The sequence below is a fragment of the Hydra viridissima genome, unplaced genomic scaffold (assembly GCF_058129835.1).
Source record: "Hydra viridissima isolate aposymbiotic clone 2 unplaced genomic scaffold, HvirCarnegie_v1 scaffold_2, whole genome shotgun sequence".
Classification (NCBI taxonomy): domain Eukaryota; kingdom Metazoa; phylum Cnidaria; class Hydrozoa; order Anthoathecata; family Hydridae; genus Hydra; species Hydra viridissima.
Window position 1 is genome coordinate 15,008,243 of NW_028324301.1, and position 26,609 is coordinate 15,034,851.

The 26,609-nt window shown below is 26.0% G+C and overlaps 2 protein-coding genes across 5 annotated transcripts in view; both read left to right on the forward strand.

Moving 5' to 3' along the window:
- Window positions 1-974: 974 nt before the first annotated feature.
- On the forward strand, window positions 975-2,665 carry LOC145190781 (cleavage and polyadenylation specificity factor subunit 5-like). The gene has a single exon (XM_080067687.2). The coding sequence runs from the start codon at window positions 1,841-1,843 to the stop codon at window positions 2,492-2,494; it is 654 nt and encodes a 217-aa protein (XP_079923813.2). The 5' UTR covers window positions 975-1,840; the 3' UTR covers window positions 2,495-2,665.
- Window positions 2,666-2,826: 161 nt separating this feature from the next.
- LOC145191965 (intermembrane lipid transfer protein VPS13C-like) overlaps window positions 2,827-26,609 on the forward strand; it is a 44,780-nt gene continuing 20,997 nt past the window's right edge. The window contains exons 1-51 of one of the 4 annotated variants that reach the window (XM_090078384.1): window positions 2,827-2,953; window positions 3,164-3,207; window positions 3,323-3,365; window positions 3,477-3,572; window positions 3,970-4,077; window positions 4,876-4,937; window positions 5,112-5,150; window positions 5,275-5,334; window positions 6,154-6,213; window positions 6,374-6,451; window positions 7,216-7,270; window positions 7,401-7,474; window positions 7,770-7,823; window positions 7,946-8,052; window positions 8,150-8,224; window positions 11,021-11,114; window positions 11,204-11,266; window positions 11,407-11,539; window positions 11,963-12,066; window positions 12,900-12,967; window positions 13,553-13,624; window positions 13,981-14,054; window positions 14,222-14,322; window positions 14,655-14,713; window positions 14,864-14,948; window positions 15,033-15,103; window positions 15,226-15,310; window positions 15,397-15,478; window positions 15,636-15,762; window positions 18,170-18,242; window positions 18,358-18,411; window positions 18,614-18,686; window positions 18,958-19,073; window positions 19,253-19,409; window positions 19,913-19,971; window positions 20,273-20,415; window positions 20,721-20,821; window positions 20,961-21,053; window positions 21,450-21,501; window positions 22,477-22,528; window positions 22,738-22,779; window positions 22,879-22,992; window positions 23,495-23,560; window positions 23,667-23,866; window positions 24,603-24,711; window positions 24,809-24,890; window positions 25,007-25,080; window positions 25,191-25,332; window positions 25,461-25,519; window positions 25,604-25,716; window positions 25,971-26,047. In XM_090078384.1, coding sequence (XP_089934510.1) covers window positions 2,854-2,953; window positions 3,164-3,207; window positions 3,323-3,365; window positions 3,477-3,572; window positions 3,970-4,077; window positions 4,876-4,937; window positions 5,112-5,150; window positions 5,275-5,334; window positions 6,154-6,213; window positions 6,374-6,451; window positions 7,216-7,270; window positions 7,401-7,474; window positions 7,770-7,823; window positions 7,946-8,052; window positions 8,150-8,224; window positions 11,021-11,114; window positions 11,204-11,266; window positions 11,407-11,539; window positions 11,963-12,066; window positions 12,900-12,967; window positions 13,553-13,624; window positions 13,981-14,054; window positions 14,222-14,322; window positions 14,655-14,713; window positions 14,864-14,948; window positions 15,033-15,103; window positions 15,226-15,310; window positions 15,397-15,478; window positions 15,636-15,762; window positions 18,170-18,242; window positions 18,358-18,411; window positions 18,614-18,686; window positions 18,958-19,073; window positions 19,253-19,409; window positions 19,913-19,971; window positions 20,273-20,415; window positions 20,721-20,821; window positions 20,961-21,053; window positions 21,450-21,501; window positions 22,477-22,528; window positions 22,738-22,779; window positions 22,879-22,992; window positions 23,495-23,560; window positions 23,667-23,866; window positions 24,603-24,711; window positions 24,809-24,890; window positions 25,007-25,080; window positions 25,191-25,332; window positions 25,461-25,519; window positions 25,604-25,716; window positions 25,971-26,047 — 4,324 coding nt within the window. In that variant the 5' untranslated portion in view covers window positions 2,827-2,853. Of the gene's footprint in view, window positions 2,954-3,163; window positions 3,208-3,322; window positions 3,366-3,476; window positions 3,573-3,969; window positions 4,078-4,875; window positions 4,938-5,111; window positions 5,151-5,274; window positions 5,335-6,153; window positions 6,214-6,373; window positions 6,452-7,215; window positions 7,271-7,400; window positions 7,475-7,769; window positions 7,824-7,945; window positions 8,053-8,149; window positions 8,225-11,020; window positions 11,115-11,203; window positions 11,267-11,406; window positions 11,540-11,962; window positions 12,067-12,899; window positions 12,968-13,337; window positions 13,379-13,552; window positions 13,625-13,980; window positions 14,055-14,221; window positions 14,323-14,654; window positions 14,714-14,863; window positions 14,949-15,032; window positions 15,104-15,225; window positions 15,311-15,396; window positions 15,479-15,635; window positions 15,763-18,169; window positions 18,243-18,357; window positions 18,412-18,613; window positions 18,687-18,957; window positions 19,074-19,252; window positions 19,410-19,912; window positions 19,972-20,272; window positions 20,416-20,720; window positions 20,822-20,960; window positions 21,054-21,449; window positions 21,502-22,476; window positions 22,529-22,737; window positions 22,780-22,878; window positions 22,993-23,494; window positions 23,561-23,666; window positions 23,867-24,602; window positions 24,712-24,808; window positions 24,891-25,006; window positions 25,081-25,190; window positions 25,333-25,460; window positions 25,520-25,603; window positions 25,717-25,970; window positions 26,048-26,609 lie in introns of those variants that run through there. The other 3 variants (XM_090078385.1, XM_090078386.1, XM_090078387.1) reach the window with 3 other exon arrangements.

Below are 26,609 nucleotides of genomic sequence, written 5' to 3' on the forward strand. Positions count from 1 at the left end.
AGAGTTTCCAGTAATCTTAAAGAAAAAACCCGCAAAAACCGTAAAATCTGCTTGAATACAACTAATTTGTGTACAGCGATAAAAAAATATTTTTGACGAAATTTAAATTTCTCCGATTAATTTTAATCATGTTTAGGATAAATCAAAGTTCAGTTTTTCTTATTTCATCCACGTTTTAGTAAGGGGACCCGAATTTCTTTATTAATGTTGTTTCCAGGTTCCAATCATCGTACCAATATCGTAAAGCATATTTATTTGCATGGCCGCCGAGAGGAGGGGAGGGGTTGGTGGACGGGGAAGATTCCCGGGGCCCCGTGTGTGTACAAATAACTTTTTTAAATAGTTTTTAAAAGATTTAAATAGTTTTGACTTTTAAAAGATTTAAATAACTTTCATTTTTAATTTTCAATGACTAGAGTATGCTTCTATTGGTCCTGGGTATATAATTGATCATAATGAGGGCCCCTTAAAAAAACTTCCCCAGGGCCCGAACCTTGTCACTTCGTATGATGTGTTAGTTTCGAAAATGTAAACTGTTTCTGTTGTAAATTTTTTAAAAATAATTTCCATTTCGGTGTATTAGATGATAACTTCACAAACCTATCACAAACAGATTGAATGTTAAATATATTAATATTATGTATATTAATAAATATATAATTAAAATATTTACATAATAAAATTGAATGTAAAATATATGTAAAATATACAAAAAATAATTATTTAGTAAATTTAAAAAACGAGACAAAAATCTTAGATGAGACCAATACTAAATACTAAGACTAAAAACAAAAAAAAATCAAGTTTTTAATTTCATTTTTGTCACTAAAAAAGAACACGGAACGCACCCGTATATGTTCCTCAATTGTCACTTTAGCACTCATTCTTTCACAATTAAAATTTGTAAAATAGTTATGTTCGTGATATCGTGAGTTGCGGCCTTAAACGGCAAATGTCAATATTAGTTCATTATCACTGTGGTACTCTATTATTGTTATGATAATTTGAAAGGACTTCTCAAAATGTCTTGTTAAAATGCATTTTTAAAGTTGTATTATAATTTCCCATGTAATTAACTTTCAAAAAAATTATGTAAATTAAAAATTACTCCGTTTTTACAGCATTATCGTATTGAAAATCACAATTTAATTGGAGAATCTGGTATAACTAGAAAAATGTCACCTGGCATTTTAATTTATCTTTACCTAACAATCCTTTTAGCATTTATTATTAACTAATTAATCAACATTATAAACACAAGTTTCAGCAATTTTATTGCCAAAAAAAAAAAGAAGCTTACAAAAAGTATTCGCACCTGCTTAAGTGAGCATAATTAATGTTTGAAAGTTTCTCACAGCACTGACAGTTTAAGAAAAGAATTTTTTAAACCAACTTATAGTTGTTTAAAAGAAATAAATACCAAAAGTAAAATATTTTGCTGTTAAGCACACATCTATCTACACAAAGTTTAATGAAGAAGTTAAAGTTGACCTGCTCTAAATTATTTTCATCCTAAACTCTATGCTATATTTTCTCAGATATATAAATATTGAATTATTCAAAATACTTATACAGTATTTTCCATGTAATACATTTTGAAATATAGATTTATATAATATACAGCTGTATATTGTATAGTATATTACTAAATAATGGTAATAAAACCTGTAAACAGTCTGATTTTATAATAATAACAGCAGTAGAGAATCAAAGCAATATAGACATTAAAATTATATTTTTATTTCCAAGATTAGCAACTGTAATAACCTAATAGTAATTAAATCTGCAATAAAATTGTTTTAATTAAAGTTTTTTTTTTTTTAGATAAACTAAGAGAAATATGAACCCACAAAATAGTGGACATGGATGGCCCAAGAACTACTCTAATGATACCCTGGTACCTATGGAACGAACTGTTTACTTGTACCCACTAAGTAATTATACATTTGGTACAAAAGAAGCTTTGTATGAGAAAGATAGCTCAGTTCAGGCTCGATTTCAGCGAATGCGTGATGAATTTGATACTTTAGGGATGCGTCGCAATGTGGAGGGTTGTTTGATTGTACATGAGCATGGTTTACCACATATTCTACTTTTGCAATTAGGAACTACATTTTTTAAACTTCCTGGAGGTGAGCTAATGGCTGGAGAAGATGAAAGTGAGGGCTTAAAGCGTTCTATGAGTGAAATGCTTGGAAGACCTGATGGAACAGATCCTATTGCATGGCAGTGTGAAGATGTTTTATCAAACTGGTGGAGACCAAATTTTGAAACTCCGATATACCCATATATTCCTGCTCATATTACAAAACCAAAAGAACAAAAGAGAATTTTCTTGACACAACTACCTGAGAAAGCAACATTTAATGTACCAAGGAATTACAAACTTGTTGCTGCACCACTTTTTGAGCTGTTTGATAATCCACAAGGTTATGGACCTGTCATTTCTACATTGCCATGTTTGCTGAGCAAATACAATTTCATTTACATGTGAGATGTTATTCAATTTACATACATGTTATTTCATTAAGAAGGATGAAGTACTTGCAATCACTTTTGTATGAACTACTTAAGTAAAAAAAAATATAACAATAAAATCCGTAATGTAAAGTTTATGCTAAAAGATTGTATTTATATCTTATTAAGAGAATAGATTTTACGTTTATTTATTGGCTCATCTGTTAAAATGTTTTTGTAATTTAAACCAGAGAAAAAAGTAATATAAAAAAAATTCAAAAATAGCTTTTAAGGAATTAAACTTTTTTTTAAAAGTGTATACCTGATTTTCATGTTAACTTATCTTTTAAAATATTGTTGACTTCATATAGCAAATTGATAAATAAGTATTAAAGTATGGTAATTGAAGGTTTAGTGGTATCTATCTTAAAAAAGTATATCGGGAAGTATATTGAGAATTTCAATGGTAAAAATCTCTCTCTTAGTCTCTGGTCAGGTAAAAGTTTTATTCATAGAATGCACTAATTGAGATAAAAATACCTGTGTTTATAATTTGGTTGTAAAATGATTTATTATTTTTTTTTTTTCACATTCAAAATTATTTTAGAATTTCAGTTTGCTGCTAAACTTAAAAAAAAAAAGTTTACATAAATTGTACCTGTTTTTTTACTTGGATAACTGAGCATATTTAGTAAATATTTTAAAGGTGAAGCAACATTATGTGATTTGGAACTGAAAGCTGAAGCTCTGGTATGAGTTTTTTAGCAGTTTACAGTATCAAAAGTTTAAAAATAAAAACTTTTACTATGAAGTTTTTCATCATTTAGTGAACTGAGTTATTCTGTATTATTTAAATGCTTTTTAGGCTGAACTAGATGTGCCTATCCAAGTAACATCTGGATATATTGGTATCCTTTATATTTAATGTCTATTTTTTTATTTATTTATTTGAATTGATTGTATAATACACTAAAATTTAATTTAATAATTGTTTTAAATCATTAATTATGAATATATAGGTAAACTTTCTTTGAGCATACCTTGGTCATCAATTTACACTCAATCAGTCATTGTGAAGATTGAAGATATATTTGTTGTTGCATGTCCACAAATTGGTTAGTTATTTAAAAAGTTATAGAATTTCGTATAACTTTCAGTTTTAGAAATTTGATATCTTTATTATTTTTTGACTGCTTGATTTTGCTTAAAAAAAGATATAAACTTTAATTAGACATGTAGAATAGTCTTGTTGCTTAAGACAGATACCAAATGTTTTAGTACATTCAAAGGGTTTGTAAGCCTTCAAAATTCTCTATTTACTAGCTATTAGTTTTAAATAAGGCTGTATTTACATTTCACTTCTCAAAAATATTTTTTCTGAGATAAGAGGTCATTAAAAGTAAATGAGATGTATTGAGGCTTAAAGTTTCTAATAAGCATTGCAACAGAGAAATATTTTATCACTTAATATGTATTTTTTATTTTAATCATTAGTCTTTCTTTCTTTAACAGAATTACCATACGATGAAGAACAAGACAGAAAGTTTACTTCAATTGCCAAGCATAATCAGCTGAATTTTATAACCAATCTAAAAGAGAAAAAAAGAAAAGAAAATGCAGGTATCAAAAATATTTTTAATAGGTAGTTAAGAATAAATGATCTCAAATTTTATCTATGCCATCTGGAATCATGTTTCATGGTCTAGAATAGTTATAATAAATCTCTAAGCAAAATAATTTTAAGAAATCTTTAAGCAAAACATTTTTAATGAATATTTAAGTAAAACATTTTTAAAAAGTTATAAATTGTTATGTATTTTGCTTCTTCATAACTAGAAATAAAAAACAATTTTAAATTTCTAATAAAATTTTTGTTCATTACACTATTTAACATTTGTTAATTTTTTAGTTTTATAATATTATTTTAACATAATATATTTTTAAAAATATTTCTGAAAATAAGATAAAAATTCAAATGAAAATTTAAACATCATTCTAGAAAATAGTCACCATTTAGTTAAGTAACTGCTTCTTGTTTGATTGAAAACATTCAATTTACATTAGATTTCAATCTACTCTTTCATATTAGCAAAAAGTTCATTTGAATTGTTGTAAATCATTGTAGATTCATTTTGTGCAAATAGTTGACAAAAACAATTTTGTACCAATTTCCACCCTGTTATTGAAATGCATTACTCAATATTTGACATATGGCCTACTGATATCATGGTAAATGTCAATACTTCTAAGGAAATGACATGGTGAATTTCAATGTTTCTATTGATCAAGTTGAACCAGATATGCTTTATATGGCTTATAGGTATACCACAGCATATGCACTAATACAGTTTAGCACTTTCATAGTGTTATTCTTTTTAGATTTTAAAAGCCTCATGATTTTTTCATTTACTTTTGTAGTTGAAAACAGCAATGATACCTTGATGGAGAAACTTACTACTCAAATTATCAAAAACATTCAGGTATTTAACTTTTTAAAGTAGATAGTATTCCTGTAAACCTTCTAAAGTATTAAATTATAAATTGTGATAAATTGTGACTTTTTACTTAATGTTTGAAAGGTCTTTGATCATTTTTTTGAAATTAATTTATTGACTAATCTTAACAGTCATTAAAAATTTAAATTTGCTTTGTAGATTTTTGTATCCAATATTCATGTGCGGTATGAAGACAAGGTGCGCATAAAAAATATTTAATTTTAAGAATTAATTATCTATACTTGCACTTTAAAAATGACGTGATTTTGATAAACCATTTTGTGTTAAAAAATTAACTTAATTTCAATATTTAACCCTTTAGACATCCAACCCTTCATCACCATTTGCTTTTGGCCTTACTTTGAATGAACTTACAGTGCAGGTAATCTTTTGTAACTAAAAGATGCTTTGTTGAAAATAAAAAAATGAAGCTGTATTTACAAAATAAGGTTTAAGTTATCAAGATTTAATAGTAATCTGACTATTTAACTATTATTTATTGTTTTTTTTAATTAATGCCTATTATATTTATCATTAGAAAAAAATTCTAAATTCATTCTTTTAACTTAAAGTAAGAAGGGGGGGGGGGCAGTAAAGTCAGTTTGGCACTTTTTTTATTTACTGTTTGATTTAAAAGTCCTAAATGATAGTAATTTATCCTTTTGTCAATATTCAAATATTTTCTATCAATAGAGAATATCCCCAACATTATTTACAAAAGTATTTATAGAATATTTATTTATACAGAAGTATTTATAGAAGCTGTTCAAGTCTTAAAACTCACAGACATTTTAGGGTTAATATTTAATCCATAAGAACTTATTAGCTGTTTCTAAAAAATAGTACATGCTGATTCTTAAAAGCAGGATCTTAATATAATAGTTTACTATCACTTTTAAACTTTAAGTATAAGATTTGAACAAAGATTTAAGTATAAGACTCAAGAAAAAACTCAAAAACTTCTGGTTACCCACCCATTAACTGTGTGTCTGGCTACACACCCATTAACTGTGTGTCTGGCTACACACCCATTATGTTTGATACTACAAGTTTTTAGTATGAACTAAGTTTATTTAGATAAACATTAGTAAGAGAAATTTGATAAGCTCTGATTGAAGTTGATGAGACAAACAAGTTTCTATTTTTTTAAAGCAGCATAAACTTGTATCAGCTTGTTTAAATTTTTTTAAAAATTGTTTAGACCACAGATGAAAATTGGTTACCAACTGTTGTAGATGTATCTGTTCGAAATATATTTAAGGTGATTTTTAAATGTTTCCTCTTTATTTTTAATGGATTCTTTTAAAAAATTATAAAGTATAAAATGCAAAATAGTTATAAAGTATTGCTTATCCTAAAATCGTTAAATATGAAAAAAACAAACAAAAAAAACAATGAATTATTTTATTTTTATTTTATAGATGATCAAGGCCACAAATCTATCTGTCTACTGGAATACTAATACAACTCATTATGTAAATGGACTACCTAACTGGAAGGTTAGACATTTTCTTTATTTTTACACACCATCAGATTGTTTTAAAAATGTTTAAAATCCAACTGTCGACACAACCACAAATTTAAGAAACAGTTAGAAAATTTTTATTACGAAACAATTAGTTTTTGTTTATATTCATAAAAAAGGGTAACTTTAAAAAAACAATAAAAACAAAACAACAAATCTGATATTTTTTAGAAGCAAGATAAGGCAATTCATTTAAATTACATCTATGTATCACAATTAATTGCTAATTCCAAGAACTTCTCATATCTTTTTATTTGTTAATTACTTTCAATTAGTGCCAATATTTCTTTGTTATCAGCTTCAGCTGGTTGTCATGTCTTTTCTGCCATTTTGAATGCTTATCAAAGTTTCCCCACCCGCACACCACATGCACCACACACACATGCGCTTTTCCCAAATACTCAGTTAAATTTTTCCTGTCAAATAACATTAAGGCTGTATGTTAAATGGGTGAAGTAGATAATGCTTTGCAATACAATGCCATCTAGTACTACAAACAGAATGCAATTGGCTTTAACTCAATTAAAAAGAATTTGAAAGCTAAAAGTAAAAAAAATATCTGTAATAACTTATAACAACAAAAATTGTATCTAACTAGTTTTAAATACACATATAGCTAAGAAAATAGAATAAATACTTATTGGATAAATAAAAATATAGTAATTATAATCCATATTATGTAAAAAATTATTTTGAAAAAACAAAACAAACTATAAACATCTGCTTTATCATTTTTAGAGCTTCATGAAGAATCAAATTAATACAACTGATAAGATAAACCCTCAAGAATTTAGTGAGTGAAATATTGATTTTAACTTTGTGGAATGTATTTCATTATGTTTGTCACTTAGTATAATGAAAAACAGCATTTGTTATGTTAAAAACTTTTCTTTTAATTTTAAAAGCTTTTATTTTTAATTTAGTAATAAAACCACTACTTTTTGCTGTTGAGTTAAAAATTGATCAAGATGCAAAGGTTTTAATGGGACTACCCAAGGTATGGTATTTAATACAAAGATATTAAAAACAGAGCTCTAAATGATTTGAATAGTTTAGCATTACCAGTTCATAAGTGTTAAAATTACTAAAAAAGGCATAAAAGTACTTAAGAGAATAGTTTTTATTTCTTTTTCTATAAATTTTTATGAACTTTTTATGTAAAGAACCTTAAATATACCCAGAATTTAAGAAAGTCTTTTAATCTCCAGCTGTAATTCTGAGTAGTTTAAAACTTAATTAATAAATTGGTGGAATACTTCCAATCCATTCTCAAATCAACAATTTACATTTAGTTTCTCCTTGATGTCATCCTGAACGAGTTATCAATAGAAGTTACAAAGAACCAAGTATTTGAAAGATATTTTAGTTTGTTATTTACACTTCATATACATATTTGTTCCTATATAAAAGAAGCTTTTATTGGTGAACTGATTACTCTGCTCAGTTTTAGATGATTTTTTTCCCCTAGTTTGAAGGCATGGTTAACTTGATTGAAGCATTTGAAAGAATGGCCATTAACAACCTTTATCGCCAATACAAACCCAAGTTTAGTGTAAAAGAAAGTCCAAAACTTTGGTATGCAATATTTTTTTTATCATAAGAATATTATTTTCATATATTTTTTTTTTTTATAGAAAATTTATAATTGGTTTTAATGCTCAAATAATTTTAGGTGGAAGTACATGTTTGAAAGCTATATTGAAACTTCTTACAAATGTTGGACTTGGGAAAGAATAAAGCAGCACAGGTATGAAAACACAACAGAAAATCTTTAAAATAGCAATTTTAAAAATAAAAAAACTAGGATTATGTTATTCTTAGGGATTTTAGCAACAATTTTGCTGGGAATAAAATCTATGAATATTTTGATGTCATTTTTTCCTACAAAGAAAATGTAAATAACAGTCATAAATTTAAATTAGAATATTTTAAATTAAGATCTTGCTTAAAATGAGTTGTTTCAAAATTCATATGGGTTTTTGGTATTTATTTTTATGAAATAAATGGGCGATTCCGTGTTAAAATATCCAGTGCATGCAACCCTAAGTCTCAGATTTTGCTGATTTTTAAACCACTTAAAGATTTTAGTAAATTATGAGCATCCTGAAAATTTTATCATCTAATTTCAATCGGTTCCTATGATATAGCTATTTTAAGTTTGCCTCCAACCAACAAAAATCAACTATTTTTAAAAATGGCTTTGGTCCTAGTTTCTGTTATATGTGTGTTGGAAAGCTGAAAATTTGTACCTTTACATATTTAGGACCAACGAATCCAATGAAACAACTTAAAAATATTTAAAAATGAACATAGCACCTAAAATTGAAATGTTCACCACAATTTTACTGGGGCGAGTCCAATCACAAAAATGCCGATGTAGATTGATTTTTTTTTTTTTTTTTTTTTCTTTTTTTCTTTTTTTTTTTTAAGAATCTGTCCTGAATAGTTAAGTTATAGTTCTTACAGAGAATTGGAGAGTGGTCTTTTCTAAAACAGAAATAAAAACATGGTCAAATCTACTTAAATTTAGTGCTTAAAAACAGGTATTTTGATAAATTAAATGAGAAAAAAAGGGTGTAGTTTGACAGTTTTGCAACTGAAACTGTTTTGGCAACATCAAACTGTTCTTTTAATTGTTGTTGACTAGCTTTTTCTGCTTTCTTTTTAATTTTATAGAATCCTAAAAAATCATAGTTTCGAAGGGGGAGATTATATAAATGCAGATGTACATTGAAAATTTAGTTGTTTTTTTCAGAGGTTGTATTAAATAGTTTAGTTAAAATTATTACAAAGAATCAGGTTGCGGCCTCAAAACAGAAATAAAGACATCTTCAAATATACTTAAATTTATTAATTATAAAACATTAGTTTCACATTTATCAAACTAAGACAAATAAACTTAAAAAAAATAAGGCTCCAAAACAAATAGAGCACTTGGAAAGAAGTTCAAGAAACAAAAGTTATATACAAAATTTAAAAATTAAAAACTCAAAAAAATTAAAATTGATTATTTATAGTGTTATAATCATTCACATCAAAGTTATATGTTCGCCCTGATTTTGTTGTTGGGACTTTGATTACTGCAATTAAACTCTACAATGGCACCCAACAGATATCATCTCTCTGTGGCCAAATGAAGTTTTGAGAAGGACTGAGAGGGTGCATAAACTTAATTTGAATATCATTTGGAGTAATATCTATCTCTGTAACCATGCCTATCCACCAAAAGGAATCGTACTTGCATGTAACAAAATCATTTAAATTTAGTACAATTACAACATCAGACATTACTGCTTTTGACAGTATAAATCTGTCAACATATTGATGTTCACTTGTTTTTTTAAAACTAATTTCAAATTATGTAATGATGATAACTTCTGATACCTGGAACAGTTTTTCCTGTTTCAAATCGTTCCTTTAGTTTCTGTTGCCTTGAATTAACTGCTTCTTTGGTAATTTTATAAAATATGATTGTGTTTATATTGGTGATGCAAAACTCAAGCATATCATCAACTGTCAATATTTGGTTTTCTAATGATCTTTGCAAACCTGCTTTTGTTATTACATCCATCAGAAAAAAAATAAATTTTATTGATACTAACTAAATATTCTTTAATGTACTCTACAATTTTCTTTTGTAATTCATACACATACCATGTATCATGATCATTGTCATCACTTAAAAAACAGAACAACTTATGCTGAATACTTGTTTTAGAAGTTTCTTTTAAATATATATAGCAACAAGATGTAGTGTACATTGTTGTTTATTCCAATGATAACTTTGTATTTCATCCTGTATAACAAATTGATAGTCCTCTGCAAAATCTGCCTGTATAATACATTCATTGTAACCTAAATTATTTTTTAGCTCTTTCAAATAGCGAGTTTGGCATTTAGCTATATATGAATGTGAAGTGAGAAACAACAGTTACAACTTTTTTTTCTCGTTTAATTTATCAAAATACCTGTTTTTAAGCACTATATTTAAGTAGATTTGACCATGTTTTTATTTCTGTTTTAGAAAAGACCACTCTCCAATTCTCTGTAAGAACTATAACTTAACTATTCAGGACAGATTCTTAAAAAAAAAAAAGAAAAAAAGAAAAAAAAAAAAAAAAAAAAAATCAATCTACATCGGCATTTTTGTGATTGGACTCGCCCCAGTAAAATTGTGGTGAACATTTCAATTTTAGGTGCTATGTTCATTTTTAAATATTTTTAAGTTGTTTCATTGGATTCGTTGGTCCTAAATATGTAAAGGTACAAATTTTCAGCTTTCCAACACACATATAACAGAAACTAGGACCAAAGCCATTTTTAAAAATGGTTGATTTTTGTTGGTTGGAGGCAAACTTAAAATAGCTATATCATAGGAACCGATTGAAATTAGATGATAAAATTTTCAGGATGCTCATAATTTACTAAAATCTTTAAGTGGTTTAAAAATCAGCAAAATCTGAGACTTAGGGTTGCATTTTAAAAAAAATTGGATATTTTCACCCAAATATAAATAAATAGTATAAGTTTCTTCTTATTTTAGGGCAAACTACAGGTTATATGTTTCTCTTTATAAAGAGAAATTGAAGGATGATTATTTATTTGAAAAGAGAAACTCAGTCTATGAAAATTGTGAGGTGACCTAGTTTCTTAATTTTTTGTACATTCTTAAAATTAGATGAAGAATTTTCAACTGAAGCATGATTAAATTTGTATTGTATTTTAGATAGCAGAGGAACTTCTAGATGTGGCAAATATATTAATAGCTAGAAAGCAAGCTATGAATGAGGTTGCCATATTTTGCATGGACAGTAATATTTTATATTGGATAGTAATATTTTGTAAAAGTTTTTTAAATAAAATTTGAAGCAGCTTTTTCAGGTATTGATTTTGTTTTTAAATTATGATCATCTTTATTTCCTAACTTAGTTTAACATTGAAAAAGAAAATGGTGTTTTAAAATCACCTGAAAAATCTGAAAAACCTATTGGTTGGCTGGAATGGTTTGGAATAACAAGTTCCTCATCCAGCAGTTTACAGGATAAAAAAATAATTGAAAAAGGTTGCAAGATAACTTTTTTTCTTTTTTTTTTTTTTTTTTTTTTCTTATTTTCTGTGTTGCATTAATGATAAGTTTATGAAATTATCTGTGTTGCATTAATGATAAGTTTATGAAATTATCTGTGTTGCATTAATGATAAGTTTATGAAATTATCTGTGTTGCATTAATGATAAGTTTATGAAATTTTCTGTGTTGCATTAATAAGTTTATGAAATTTTCTGTGTTGCATTAATGATAAGTTTATGAAATTTTCTGTGTTACATTAATGATAAGTTTATGAAATTACAATAAAAAAATTTAAAATTTTTTTTTGTTTTTTCAAACAGATGTATAAAAAATAATTGTTTATAAAAATATTTATGTTTTAATGAGGTTTTTAGTTTTTATAAGACACTTTTTTTTGAAAAAAAATTTTTTTTTCAGCAAGCATGTTGTCTTTGGTTGGATTTAATGAAGAAGAAAAGAATGAACTTTACCAAGCTATAGGATACACAGAAGATAAAGAGCATCCTGCATATTCAAAAGAGGTGTAGCTTTTACGTGAAAAACACATTTTTTGATGAAACATTTTTTAAATATGAAAAGAAAAAAGTCTAAAAAAGGTCTGAATATGAGCATGAAGTTCTTTAAATGTTGAATTGGCTAAAAAATATTAGAATTTTTTGATGCACTTATACAAAATATGTTTTTTAATATAGAAAAATATCTTTATTAGATTTATTAATTGCTGTTTTAATTGTTCTATTTTTTGAAAACTGTTTTTAATTTCATTCTCTTTTTTATCCAGTACTCCCCTGACCTAGCACTCAGAAGTTGCTATGGCAGTGGTATTTTCTGGGTGCTAGGTCAGGGGGAGTATATTGGATAAAAGAGGAATTCTCAGCCTTGCTAAAACAATTTTTTGCCGGTCATTTTTTTTGTGTTTTCTGTACTTTTAATGATACATTGGTGTAATGAATTATAATGAGTTCTCCTATAAAAGATACAGTGATGAATTATAATGAAAAAGTATATTGAGTTTTCCTATAAAAGATACAGTAGTTCTCCTATAAATGATACAGTTCTCCCTGTTCCAAAAAGTTTCCAGCTTGAACAACCAAGAGTTTTTCCTTAAAGTCTGGAAATATTTTTGTCAACTCAATAAAAATAATATAACACGCAACTTATCTCATAATAAGCATGAAAAAGAAAAGCAATGAAAAGTTTATTTAAATATCAAACAATATTTTACCTATGTGCCTTGCTTTGTAATACTAAAATTACTTTTCACATCATGTTTTTAGTTGTAAAAATTAAACCATATTTCTCATTAAAATAATAGATTTTCTGTAAATTTTATTTCAATAATATTTTTATTTAGTATGTGCGTTCTCAAATTTCTTTACATCTTGAAACAACCTCAGTTATTTTGAAAGATGAGACAAAGAGGTAAAAGCAATCCTTAATGAAAGATAACTTTTGAATGTTATGAATATTTACTAAATTAATGATAGCTACCAAATATTTTAATAACTAAAGACAGTTATACTAATATTGTTAAAAATTATAAAATATAAAAATTGAATTAAAAATAACTAATTAAAATGTTAAAATTACTAAATTTAAAATAACTAGTAATTTTTATTATAATTAAAAATGTAGTTATTCTACCAATTAAAAATAATAGTTAAGAAAGTTAATGTTTTATTAAAGATAACTAAATTAAAAACAATCTTAGTAATTTAATAGTAATAAAACAGTAATTTTTTTAACATTTTTTTAACATTTAAAGTTTATATATTCACTATTTATAGAAAGGCTCGCACATGATATTATCTAATGTAATGATGTGTAAACAAGGTAAAATTAAAGTTTTGGTAAAATTATGAAATGATAAATAATTTAACTAATATATTTGATTAAATGTTAATTGTAAGTTTATTTAATAGATTTTTTTAAAATAATTTTAAATGTTTATTGATGGAAATTTTACTGCTTTTGGTATGAGTTTCTTATCACAGATGTTTTCTTTAGATGTGTTTTGAAATTTGGATTAACAAAGTTGATATGCAAATTGACAGAGAGACCTGGTTCAAATGGATTTGGGTATTTTTTATAAAACTTACCCTTATACACTATAGTTATATAAGTTTTAACTCATTATTATTATTATTATTATTATTATTATTATTATTATTATTATTATTATTATTATTATTATTATTATTATTATTATTATTATTATTATTATTATTATTTTCATTTTTATTATTATTATTATTATTATTATTATTATTATTATTATTATTATTATTATTATTATTATTATTATTATTATTATTATTATTATTATCTTTTAAGCTTTTTAAGTTAAAACCATTTATTTGTCAATGATTTTTATTTTGCTCTGTAATTGTATTTTTCATCTTATTTCAAAGTTAATGTTAAAATTTATGTTATAGAATTGAGTTCAGTCTGGATGACTTAAATCTGAAAAGTGGCATAAACAATGTAAACTTAATAACAGCAAATTCTGGTACTTTTTTTAAAAATCATTTCAAATCTTATTTAATTATATTTTGCTTTTAAATGTTTTTTGTAAATCTTTGAATTAAAATTTCAATATTTTATTTATAATTAGTTTGTGATTGCTAATATATATTTATTTTTTATTCCTTTATCCAATTTACTTTTTTTTTTTAGATAAAATACTTTGGTGTAACTTTCAATTTAATCCATTCAATGTGAAAGCTGATTACAGTCTTCAACTTTCCATGGAACCTTTGAATGTGACATATGATCAGGTAAAAAAAGACTTCTTTTAAAAATTTGCACTTTATTCCAAAACTTGTTAATTGATTTTTAAATTACAAGTTTTTGTAGAAACACTGTTTTAAAATTACATGTCAAATGAAAGTTATAGAAAGTTAGAGAAGTTACTAATACATTGATCTGTCTGAATATCCTGGTAAACATTGTATACTTGAATAAATTGGTAAATATTGCTGCCAAAGTCACAAAAGCCATTTTTATTGAGAAAAATCATTTTCTTTACTTATGAGGAATGATATATTTAAAAGCTTACTACCCAGAATCTAAAATTAAATTGATAAAATTTTTTTAATGTTTTTTTTAGGCAGCAGTCAATAGTGTCAAAGATTTTTTCACAATATCAAATCAGTCAAAACTTCAAGAGTGAGTTTACAACTTTTAAACAAAATGCATTAGTTAGCAGCAGATGTTAAGTTTTATAAGCAGATGTTAAGTTTTATATGTAATTGAAAACATTGCAAAATCTTTCATAACTTGTTAGTTTTTTTAATTTACTTAATTTTTATATATTAGACTTAGCTACGCAGCAACAAGCAGTATAAAAGAGATTTCTGTTGCATCAAGAGCAGGAATAGAATTTGCAGTGGAACATAACAAAGTCAGTAGTTTGCAGTATTTTTATTGTACTGTTAGTTTATTACTGATGAGGAGAAACTTATTTATAGGTAATATATACTTATAGGTAATGTTCATTGATATTAAAATGAAATGCCCTAATATAACTATTCCTGTTGAATGCAAATCCATTAAAGTGTAAGTTCTCTTTTTTTAACAAGTTGGCAATCTACTACTGTTTCCTATAAGACCTTTGATTATTGGATCAGGAACAAATGTTGCTATTTGTTATGACATTATTGTATAAGTTATGTTTTTAGTACACCAATTTTGCTGCATGTTAATCTTGGAATCCTTCAAGTACTGACTAATTTAAATTCTGATGCAAGAGCACTTTCTGTTAAGGTTCAAATTTTATTGAAATTCATAAATTAAATTTTTTAATATTGTAGGTTTTTCTAGTTGTTTTTTTTTCATTTTGTTTTTCATAGAATGCTACAGACAGCGAATTAGAAACCATTTTTTATTATCAAACTGATGTCAACTTGACAAATATTCATATAGCTGTGTTAGGTGTGTTAATTTTCTCTAGATTTGTAATTTGTATTTATCTTATATATTTTTGTGTTAAAAAGTATAATATTAAAAGTATAACTTGAACAATCTCAAATATAAATCTTAATATTTATAACTTAAAGTTACAAATACTTTGTTATGAATTTGATTTTAGATAAGAGTACCATTCCTGCTGAGATTGCTTGTGCAGAAGAGAAAGAGAAAAACTTTGTCTTTGCTCCAACCAGCATTAATGTTCAAGTTCATAGAAGTTTGAAAAGTGGTTATGCTAATTTTCCAGAGTAAGGGGGAGGATGTTTAAAGTTTTTAGCTGCTAGCAAAGATGTATTTAAATAAGGCCAGCGCTCCAAGGTTAAGGCCAAGGCCAGCACCCTCAAGGAAGAGGTCAGCACCATTTAAGGCTGAGGTCAATGCTAAGAACCTTTTTAGTACAATAACAGTTTCATTCAAGGTCAATATAAATGCCAAAAGTTAACACTCAGTAACAGAGTAACAATCCCAATGCTATCAATGCCAGAGGCTTTAACTTAACACTTAAGGCTAAGAATTGAGAATTTTAAAGCCAAGGTCAAGTTCAGTGCCTTCAAGGCGTGTATAACTACTAAGTGTAATAACTATTATCATTGTTTTTTGTTATGAAACTGAAACCCCTTACATTCAAAGAAAAATTGTATGCAGATAATAGCAGCAACATCAATTTTTAAAAAAATTAAAAAAAGTTTCCCTGTCTTTTTTTTTTTTTTTGACATTTCGCGCAGTTTGACTACTGGTTTCAATATCACATTGTAATTTTTTATAATGTTCTAGACTGCTTTTAAACACATTCCAGTCAGCTGTTTCTATTTGTTTATAAACAAGGTATTTACAGATTGTTTTTAATTTTTTTTTTCTTTGTTTTGATCCCAGCTATACCGTGTGAACTCACTCCAGCATAGGGGCGAGTTCACTATATATAATTATTTTGTTATTATTATATTTTATTTCCTGTTTCAGATAAAAATATACAATATATATTCTGGAATATTTTAGAACATTGTGGAATATTTTAGAATATTTTGGATAAACTATCTTGTTTTCAGTGCAAGATTGAAAGTCTTACAGAGAGGAAGAAAAGTGCAAGACATTTAATCACTCTATTCAATCACAATAAAATGTCTTATAGAAATTTTAGCAACAGTCTAAAGTCAAACAGGTGTATTTGGATGAAGAATCTACCCTCCTCTTCTAAACAGAAAAGGTATCCAAGGATTCCATCTGTTGAAAAAGCTAACCAATCTGACACGGATGCCAACAAACTGTCAAATTCTTGGAAACTTCATTTTTCTGTTCAACAGCAAGGAACAGCGACTGGATTGAATCAAAGTTATGATTATGGATTTAGAATTACTGTGGAGGGAACTTCTAGATTTTCTACTACTATCCAGCTCACTCATCAGAAAGAAACTCAATACTCTGAATGATCTATATGACAAAAACAAAAAGAAACATTCTGATAAATTCACTGCAACACTTTCTCAGTTATTTGATGGCACCAACATTAATGGAGAATTGAAAAGCACGGAGGATACAGAGCTCTACCAGAGGCAAGTTAAGAGTGGAGGAAAGATTGGTTATTCAATGGTCAAACAAGCCCCTTTGGAATTAATCCACCCAAGAAAACAAATCCGACTATCAAAAACTCGACCTCTTCTCAATTGCAACTCACATAAACACATAAAACTGTCTTAGAATCTTTGGATTCCGAAACCTTTGATTCTTCACCCATTACACCAACCTCTTCTTCCACGTCATCTTTTCTTGAATGCAAACCAAAATTCCAAAGAGCAAGCACCACAACAGTAGGTTTACTAGTACTGAAAAACAACATTTCTACACATATCTTGCAACCATCGCTGAACGGGGTCATGATGTGCTGGTTCCAAGTCAGGTTGGTGTCTAGAAATGAGTTATCTCTGAAGGACAGAAAATGAAAACCAAAATTGTTCAAAAACCTCAAAGCAAAGATCCCTATTATCTCCAGTTTGATGGTAAAAATGTGCAAGGGGAGAGTATGAAGTCATTTTTTTGCTGAAAAATATGACAACAAAAATCAAACTTGGTATTCTTAAATGTGAAAGTGCCGCCATTCACAAGGAGCTCAACTAATTGATGAATATGATGCTTGGGAAAATATTTGCACAATAATCTGTGACACGACCACAGTAAATACTGATTGTTTGCACAGGATTGTAAAGCTCATACAGGATAATGTCTTGAGCAAGGGCTTTCAAATGCTTGGTTCCATTCACAGCCCTAAATGAAGTTTGGAGATGCATTAGTCAGTCCAGAAGTCATTAATTGATATTCCCAGATCTAACCAAATTGCTTGATGTGCTGCAAGTCTGATGCTGGAACTTCATGTAAAATTCAAAAATAATTAAATTTTTGAATCTGAAGTTCATAGGAAAAAATATTTTTAAAACATTTCTTGTACATTTTGTACAAATTACTAACTATTCTGTATCTTAAAAAAAATATTTTTTCACTTTTTTCTTCTGAAAAGGGAGAGGGGAACTTTTTTTAAAAAAAATTTAAATTACAATTTATATTCTTAAATTACACATAAACTTTTCTCGATTGCAAGTGATTTCATGAAGAATTTTTTTTTTGTTATTCCCTATTATCAGTCCATCATGTTTTTTTTAATAGTCTAAAGATGTTTTGTACTATGTCTGTCTTGGATATCTGCCTTTCAGATGAGAAATGTCATTTACTCTATCAGGTTTTTTTATATGTATCTAATTTTTTGATGAAAATTTTTATTGGTAATTTTATATTAGATAATATTATTTTTAATTTATTATCTTATTTTTCATCAATTTTCTTCAAATTTCTAGGTGATCAATAGTTTTGCTCAAATATTTGCTAATACAAGTAGTTTGAAACCAGAGGTAAATTAGAATGACATCTGTACAAAAAAATAAATAAGCATTTGCTTGCCAAATCCATCTTCCAAACCTGATCCTCTTGAGGATATTTTTAAAGCTGTCCTTTTTATGCTTTTTTCAAATTTTGCTTTTTTTTTCAAGTTTTTATTTTCAATTTTTGCTTTTTTTTTTCAAGTTTTTATTTTCAAGTTTGTTTTTTTTCAAGTTTGATTCCAAAGTATTGAAGAATGGATTGTCAAAAAAAGTCCTTAAGAAAACTATTGTCAATGAAACTTTATGTAAGTTTAAATGGGTTACCATTTACATGGCTTCAACATTAAATAAGATTTAAAAATAACTTTATACTAACTTGTAACTTTCTAGCAAATACTTTTTTATATATTATCCTTCAATATTTTTATCTGTATAATTCTTTTGTTAAAGTTTCAAAACAAAGTTATATTTTCCACTTTGCAATAACGTTTTAACTTCCTATTTTATTTATAAAAAAAAAAAAGAAATATAAAAGGTTTTCATAAACTTAATTTGTTTTGTGTTTTATATTTGTAGCTCCAATTTCTTCTGATGAAGAATTTTTTGATGCTGTTGATCAGCCATCTTCAAATGGTTCTGTTTCCAGCCCTTTTAATCGAACAAAAATTGTGGCAAGCTTTACAATTGAGAAAGTAGCTGAAGTTACTTATTTTTAATTATTCTGCTAAAATTACCATGATTTCTGACCATGGTATAGATCAAGATAAAGATAGTAGACCATGATAGTAGATAGTAAATCATGATAAAGATATTAAATCGTGATAGTAGATCATGATGTAAAGTAGGAATGAAATTTTTTACTTATTTTTAGCTTGTCATAAACTTTGAAATGAAATGTGGAGATGGAAAAGAATATTTACAACTTGTATTAAAGGGGACTGCTTGTGATATAAAAGTTAACATGTGGGATATTCTTTTTAACGCTAGTCTAGAATCAGTTCAGCTCATGCAAATAATCCAACAAGAAAGTGAGTTTTTTCTACATTATTTTGTTAACATGTTGTTTTGCCATTATGTATAGGATATTTATAGTTAAAATTGTGGTTTGTACATTTTGTTGTTATTTGTTCTTATATTTTTGTTACTGTTACTTTTGTTTTGTGTCTTTATTTGTCACATCTAACATTAACATATTTTTCTGAAAAATATTTAATTATAAATTTTAATTTTACCTTTGCTAAAGTGCTGAGTATATGGCTGTCACATGCCACTACAACAGCACTCACAGTCAGGATGCAGGTGTAAAGTTTGTCTGTATTAAGTTTGAAAAAAATTAAATTGATTAATTTCCTTCATGATGGAGTTGAAAAAATAGCTGCAGCTCGGCTAGGAACTTACATTTTATTCTCCTTGACATGGAAGATCAAAGAGTGTTTTCAGCCTACACACTTATTTAGTTAAATTTTCAATTTTCATTTTGCATCTACAATTTGTAAAGAATAATGTTTTTTAAACAAATTTTTAACTTTAGAAAAGGTGTTCTTAACAAGTTCAGATAAAAAACAGTTGATTCATGTCAGATACATACAGGTGCTTGCAACATTTGTTACTTTTTTAATCTACTTTTCTCTGAATAAATATTTTTAAAAATCAAACAGTAGATGTAACAAGTAAGTTCCTTTAATCATTAAAGTTCTAAATCTAAAGCAGATGGCCCCGTTTTTTCATGTCTATTGATCAAATTAATTTTTTCTTAAATGTTATGAGGAAAATAATACACAGTAAAAGTATGTTTGCTTAAATTCTTGTATGTTTTTTTGAATTGTTTAGGCAAGCTGTATAACTGTAATGCAAGACATTTTTTTTCAAAATTTTTGTTTTTTTCATTAAGGCTGATGCAAAAGGTCCAGAGTTCCTAACAAAGTTTAATAAAGTTGAACATTTGTTTTCTGTGCATCTTGGTTTGATACAGCTTAATTTTGTAGAGGAAGCTTTATTAGATTTAGTCAAATATTTTATAAACTTAAGCAGCAGGTAAAATCTATTTTGGTTTTGTTTTTTACATTAATATCTAAAAAAGTAAATGTTTCTTTTAATATGGAAAATAAACTCAACAGTATTTTTTTTAAAATTAACAATATTCTGTGAAAGTTATAGAAATCAGAGAGCAACATGCATTAATTGAATCATTCCCTTTTCATAATTCTCCAAGGCTGTATTTAATCTTTTGTTACTCTCTTTACAAAAGGCATATGTTTTCCTATTAATTTTCTGTTGTTTTTCTTGTATTATTTTTGTGTTATTATAAAATTTTTTTTCTATTATTTTCCTGTAATTAGTATTACAAGTGAGATTGCACTATCAAGTTATCAAAGTGCTCCGCTAGCTCCATCAAAGCACATTGAAGTTGAACAAATAAAATCGTTAAAAAGAGATCCTGGTAAGTGTTGCTTTTTAATCATCCTAATTCTTGGTTATTTTTATATGGAATTGCTATACAGAATAAGACAATACTAAATTGACAATATAATTAGTTGTACTGAATGAATATTTTTTTTGAATTATTTAAATAATTTTAGGATCTGATAAGTCTAAAATAGATTTCAAGTATGAATTTTCATTTGCTGGTATTGAGCTGCTCATTCAAGATTTTTGTAATCTTTCAATAACTGGTAGGGTTTTTTTTTTTTTTTTATAATGGCTGTTGTTAATAAGAAGAGCTTTAAGTTTTATTCTGCAGTTGCTTTTTATAATTGAAGTAAAAATATGTACTAATCAGCTTTTAAGTTGTATAAATAACATTAAATACATCAATTTTATGCCATTAAATATGTAATACAACTGTTACATTTTAATTCCATAAAAAAATTCTTAATTAATTTGTAGCATCCATAACTACACAAAAATGTTTTAAAACCAGATTTTTAAATTTGTTGATCTTTTTTTTTTTTTTTTATTTGTTTTTTTTTTTTTATTGATCTTTTTTTTTTTTTTGATCTTTTTGAATTGTTTCTTTAAAAGCATTAAAATTAAAATGTAAAAAAAAAATGGGGCAAATATTTTTTTAGATATTGAAGCATCTATTTCAATGAATTTGTGTTTAACAAAATATTCCTTCAGGTAATTATAGTTCTTTTTTTTTTTCAATTAATTTGTATTTTACAAAATATTTCCTCAAGTAATTACATATATTATATATATATCTATAGTTCTTTTTTTTTTTTTTTACCTGCTTTAATTCAAAATCCTTATTTTTAATACTGGTTTAAAATGTCAAATTGTTGAGGAAATTGCTTTTCTTCTTTTATGTTTTCACATAAAAATGAGTTATTGGATTAAATTTTATGAAATGAATTTCTTAGCCATTTTTCACAGCCAGTTTTTCTTGGTAATTTTTCTAAGATTGTGATGCATTTCTTTAACAACATTTTTCTATTGTAGAGATATATTTATGAAATTGTTTGTTAATATCTGAAATTTCAATTTTTTCTGGAAAAAAGTCTAAATGGGAATACAAGAAATAAATTTCTTAGAAACATTACTACCAAGAGACACGAATGCCAATAATAATTCTTCTAGAGTCTTTTTATAATTAGCATTTTTATACTTTCCTAAATATTTTGTAACAATTTTTATTTGATTGCAAGATCTTTTTTGTTCTTGTTTTAGTAGTTGATCAAAAAAAGTTGACTTCTCATAAGTTCTCTTTTCTTTTCTGATTATCAAATGTTATTTCAAAGACACAGCTTAAACTGGTAATAGAGTTTAAGCTGTGTCTTTGAAATAACATTTGATAATCAGAAAAGAAAAGAGAGCTAAAATTTGGGTTAGTCTAAATATACAAAAAGTATAGTATAATCAAATGTTTAGTTTACATTTTGGTAAACTTTGGATATATATCCTAATTTGACAAATCCTCCTGTATGTGGAATTAAGTTTGATGAAACTTAATTATCAGGTTATCTTGAAATTCTTTGTTTTTAAAATAAGAATTTTTTAAAAAAATGTAAGAATAACCTACCATTCGATAGGAAAAAGTGATGTTATTGGGAGTAACCAACTTAGAATTATCAAACCTAATTTAAAATTTTTTAGACTAAAAGATCTTTGTTTCACAGATGAATGCAAGGAGACAAAGTATAACAAGGTTAGTTAAAGCAACTGTTTATGGTTAGCTCTTACACTTGATTTCTTTTTTTTTAGTTTTTATCATTTAACTTTAAAGAGACTATTAAAAAGTTTCAATGTTTTTAATAATAATTTGCTATGAAGCTGACCTATGATTCTCAATTTAGAAAAAAAAGAAGTTTTAAAGTTGCAAATTTTGAAAGTTCTCTCTCTCTCTCTCTCTTTTAGATATTAACTGTTACTACTTCTGAGAGGTTACTTTATTGTAAGGTAGTTATTTTTATTATCATTTTTTTGAAGCTTAAATTGAATTTTTTGAAGAAATTACAATCTTATTTTAGAAATTACAATCCCATTTACTCTTTATAGGTTACTATAATCAACAATATTGAAAAAGATAGCGTTCAGCCAGATATGAAAATCAATCTCCAAGTTGGAAAGTTTAAGTCATTCTTTGTTCCTGAATTTATAACTCAACTGGTGGTAAACATTCAGCTTTCTTAAACATGAATAATAATTGCAATAATTTAAACTATGAGTTAAGATAAAATTTCTATCCTGATGTATTTCTATCCTGATGTATTATGCAATTTTGGGTTATAAAAAAAAATAGTAAAATTTGGATGATAGAGACGGTTGATAGAGACGGTTGATAGAGAGTTGTAATGCAGTTTTAGATGATAAAAGCGGTTGATAGAGATGGTTGATAGAGAGTTGTAATGCAGTTTTGGATGATAAAGTACCAATCCCTGTAACTAATCTCAGTTTTTAAAATCTCTTTTAAAGTTTAAAATTACATTTTTGGTAAACTAAAAAATAATTTGAGTTCAAAAAAGCTTTTATTGTTGTGTATAAATTTAAAGCAACATAATAGAAATAATTTTTATGAAAACTTTAATACCAAATAAACTTTTTCATAATGATGAAGTATAAAACAATTGAATTTTAATGAAATAAAAAGCTTATAAATAAAAAATTTTTTTAGGAAGTATACAACATTTTGATGAAAATTGTTAATTACTCATCTAATGCTAATGCTCCCCAAGCTGTGGTACAGATTTTTTTCTTTTAGTTCATTTAAAACATAAACATTTTTGAACTCAAACTGTTATGTAACATGTGTATTGATTGGTTGTGTATTTTAACCATATTTACAGAACATAACAGATGCCATTTTCAAAATCGAGTTGGCAGTGGCAATTGATGCCCCTTATGTTTACTTTCCTATGAGTAGGCTGTCTTCAAACTGTCTTGTTATTGATCTTGGTCATATAGATATCTCTTCCTCCAATCTCAAGGATGAAAACTTTCTATATGAGAAGTTGATAGTTGATGCTAAAGATTTTACTTTTTTAAGGTAAATATTGTTTTTTTTATTTCATAGGTTTAATACATTTATTAATGCATTATACTGCGGCTTAATACTTATTTACTTTTAATACTTTTTATATACTTACTTATAATAGATTTTAATTAGTAATTACTTCACTAAATTCAAACATTAACTAGAGAACCTCTTATTTGATTTAGTTGAACCTCTTATTTGATTTAGAACCTCTTTTTGATTAAGTCTTATTTTTTTAGTTATTTGTTCTTTAAAGTTTTAAGATGAAAATATTTCCTCTTGCTACACAAACCTCTTTTCATAACTTTCTAAACACTAAATCTTTGTAAAAAAAAGGAATTATTGATTTGAATAAATTGAAAACGGTGCCATGTTAAGTAGCTCTTTAATAAAAAAAAAATTCTTTTAATGCAGAGCCGAAAGATATTTTTTTAAGTTACAATGACATTTTAGCTTTTCAGCATATTATATACTTGTTAATTTCTTTAAGTAGATGAATCTTATATTTTATTTGAATTGTCATTTTTATTATGTGATGGTGAGATCATCATTATTAATAAAATTTTTATTAAAAATGTTGTTTTGCTTGATTTACTACAAAACCTATCAATAAATATATCAATATATCAATGTCCTTTAGAGTACTTATAACAGTATTGTTGCTATAGTAACTGCTGTTGTAGTTGCTCTAACAAAAATAGTTCTTTATTCAAACATATAATAGTGTACCTGCTTTTTACTTTTACAGGAATCTTGATGATATTATTTTTCCCATTTCCCTACAAATGGTGTGCAAAAGATCATTGAATAAGCTGCAACAAGATATGGATATTCTCATCCAACTCACTTCACTTTCAGTACTTTTTTTTTTTTGTTTTAATCAAAAATTTGTTGAAAAATTTTTGAATAAGTTTGTTTTTGTAAACTTTAAAATGCTCTTTTTAAAACATAAAGGTAAAAATTTACAATGAAGTCATTGATGATGCTGTAACATTGTACAAAAACATATATAGAATCTTAAAATCATTCCCTGCAGGTTTTTTATTGTCATATTTTATTACTTATTTGTTGTTAATTAGATTTGTACTGATTGCTTAAAAATTGTTTGAAATACAAATAATGTGTATAAAAGTTACAACTTTCAATTTTTAGATAACCAAAGTTTAGGTTTGCAAAGCTCTGTGAGTAAAAAGTCTGATATTTCATTCCATATCAATGTTCATAAGGTATTTGAATATTATTAAAATGAAATTAATAAATCAGTTTAAAAGTATTCATTTAAGTACTTTGTGTATATTTGAAATATTAATTTATTATTGTGGTACTTTATCTTAAGACCATGCTCTCAATAAGCACATCAGTAGAATGTTTGCTGCTAACAGTTAGTATAAAAAAGTTGAAACTAGTTTCTGTAAGCAGCTCTGATACCCATAATGCTCAGCTCTCATTAAAGCAAATTGAAATTAAAGAACACCTAAGTACGTATTTTAAAAGTTTCTTTATATTGCTTAGTTTTTCAGACAAACAGTTTTCCATATCTATCAATTCAGACTATTGACAGAGATTTCACTAACAATTTTTACACTGAATAACTTTTTACTTTTAGAGATTCCTATTACTTTGTTATCATCATCTGATGAAAATGATATGATTGCAGTATTTTATGTAAGTTTTTGTTTTTTTAATGTTGAATATGTTGGAAAAGTATTGTGAAAGCTATTTTCAATGATTCGTTAATGTATTTTTTAGATCATGAGTAATCAACAACAAAAATTAAATATTTCATTTGGTCAATTGATGCTTCTTTTGGATGATTCTGCTATAAATAACATATTTTTTTATGCAAGCACACTTTTGAAAAAGTACACAAGTTATTGATTTTATTCATTTTTGAACCTACTGTTTTTTTACATTATTGTCTTTTGTTTTTTTTTTCAAATATTTTTTTTCATTTCTATTGGTAAAATAAGTTGTTAAATTTCTACTAAATGTCATAAATGTACAATGAGTATTCCAATGCCATAACATAACTAGTACAATGTTACTTGTTTTTGTTTTCAGTGAGTTGTTACCCTATTTCCTTAATCCTAATTTTAAAAAGTTATTTTCATTTTAGTTTTCAAAAGGCATTTGATTTTACTAATGATGTCCATGATAGTTCCATTGAAAGTAGAGTTAACAATCAATCTAAAAGTAACCAGACATCGCAAAACTCCCAGTTTTTTGCAAAACACCCAGCAGCTTAGGTGTTTTAATTGCATGCTTTACAATGTTTTTTTTTCTCTCTCTTTTTTACTTGTTTAGTGTCCAGTGTTTACAAAACACTGTTTTTTTTTCAACTCTAACTTATTTCCAAAACACTTAAGCATGCCTGTTATGGAGTGTTTTGTGATGACTGAAAGTAATTCATTTCACAGTTGTGTTTAATTTTTCTTTTTTTTATCTCTCTTTTCAACTTTTCAATTAAAAAAATGTTAATTGAAAAGAAAAATTATTATTATTATTATTATTATTATTATTATTATTATTATTATTATTATTATTATTATTATTATTATTATTATTATTATTATTATTATTATTATTATTATTATTATTATTGTTATTATTATTAATTATTAATAAATTATTAATAAATTATTAAGAGAAAAATTATTATTATTATTATCATTATTAATATTATTATTATTATTGTTGTTGTTACTATTATTATTATTATTATTATTATTATTATTATTATTATTATTATTATTGT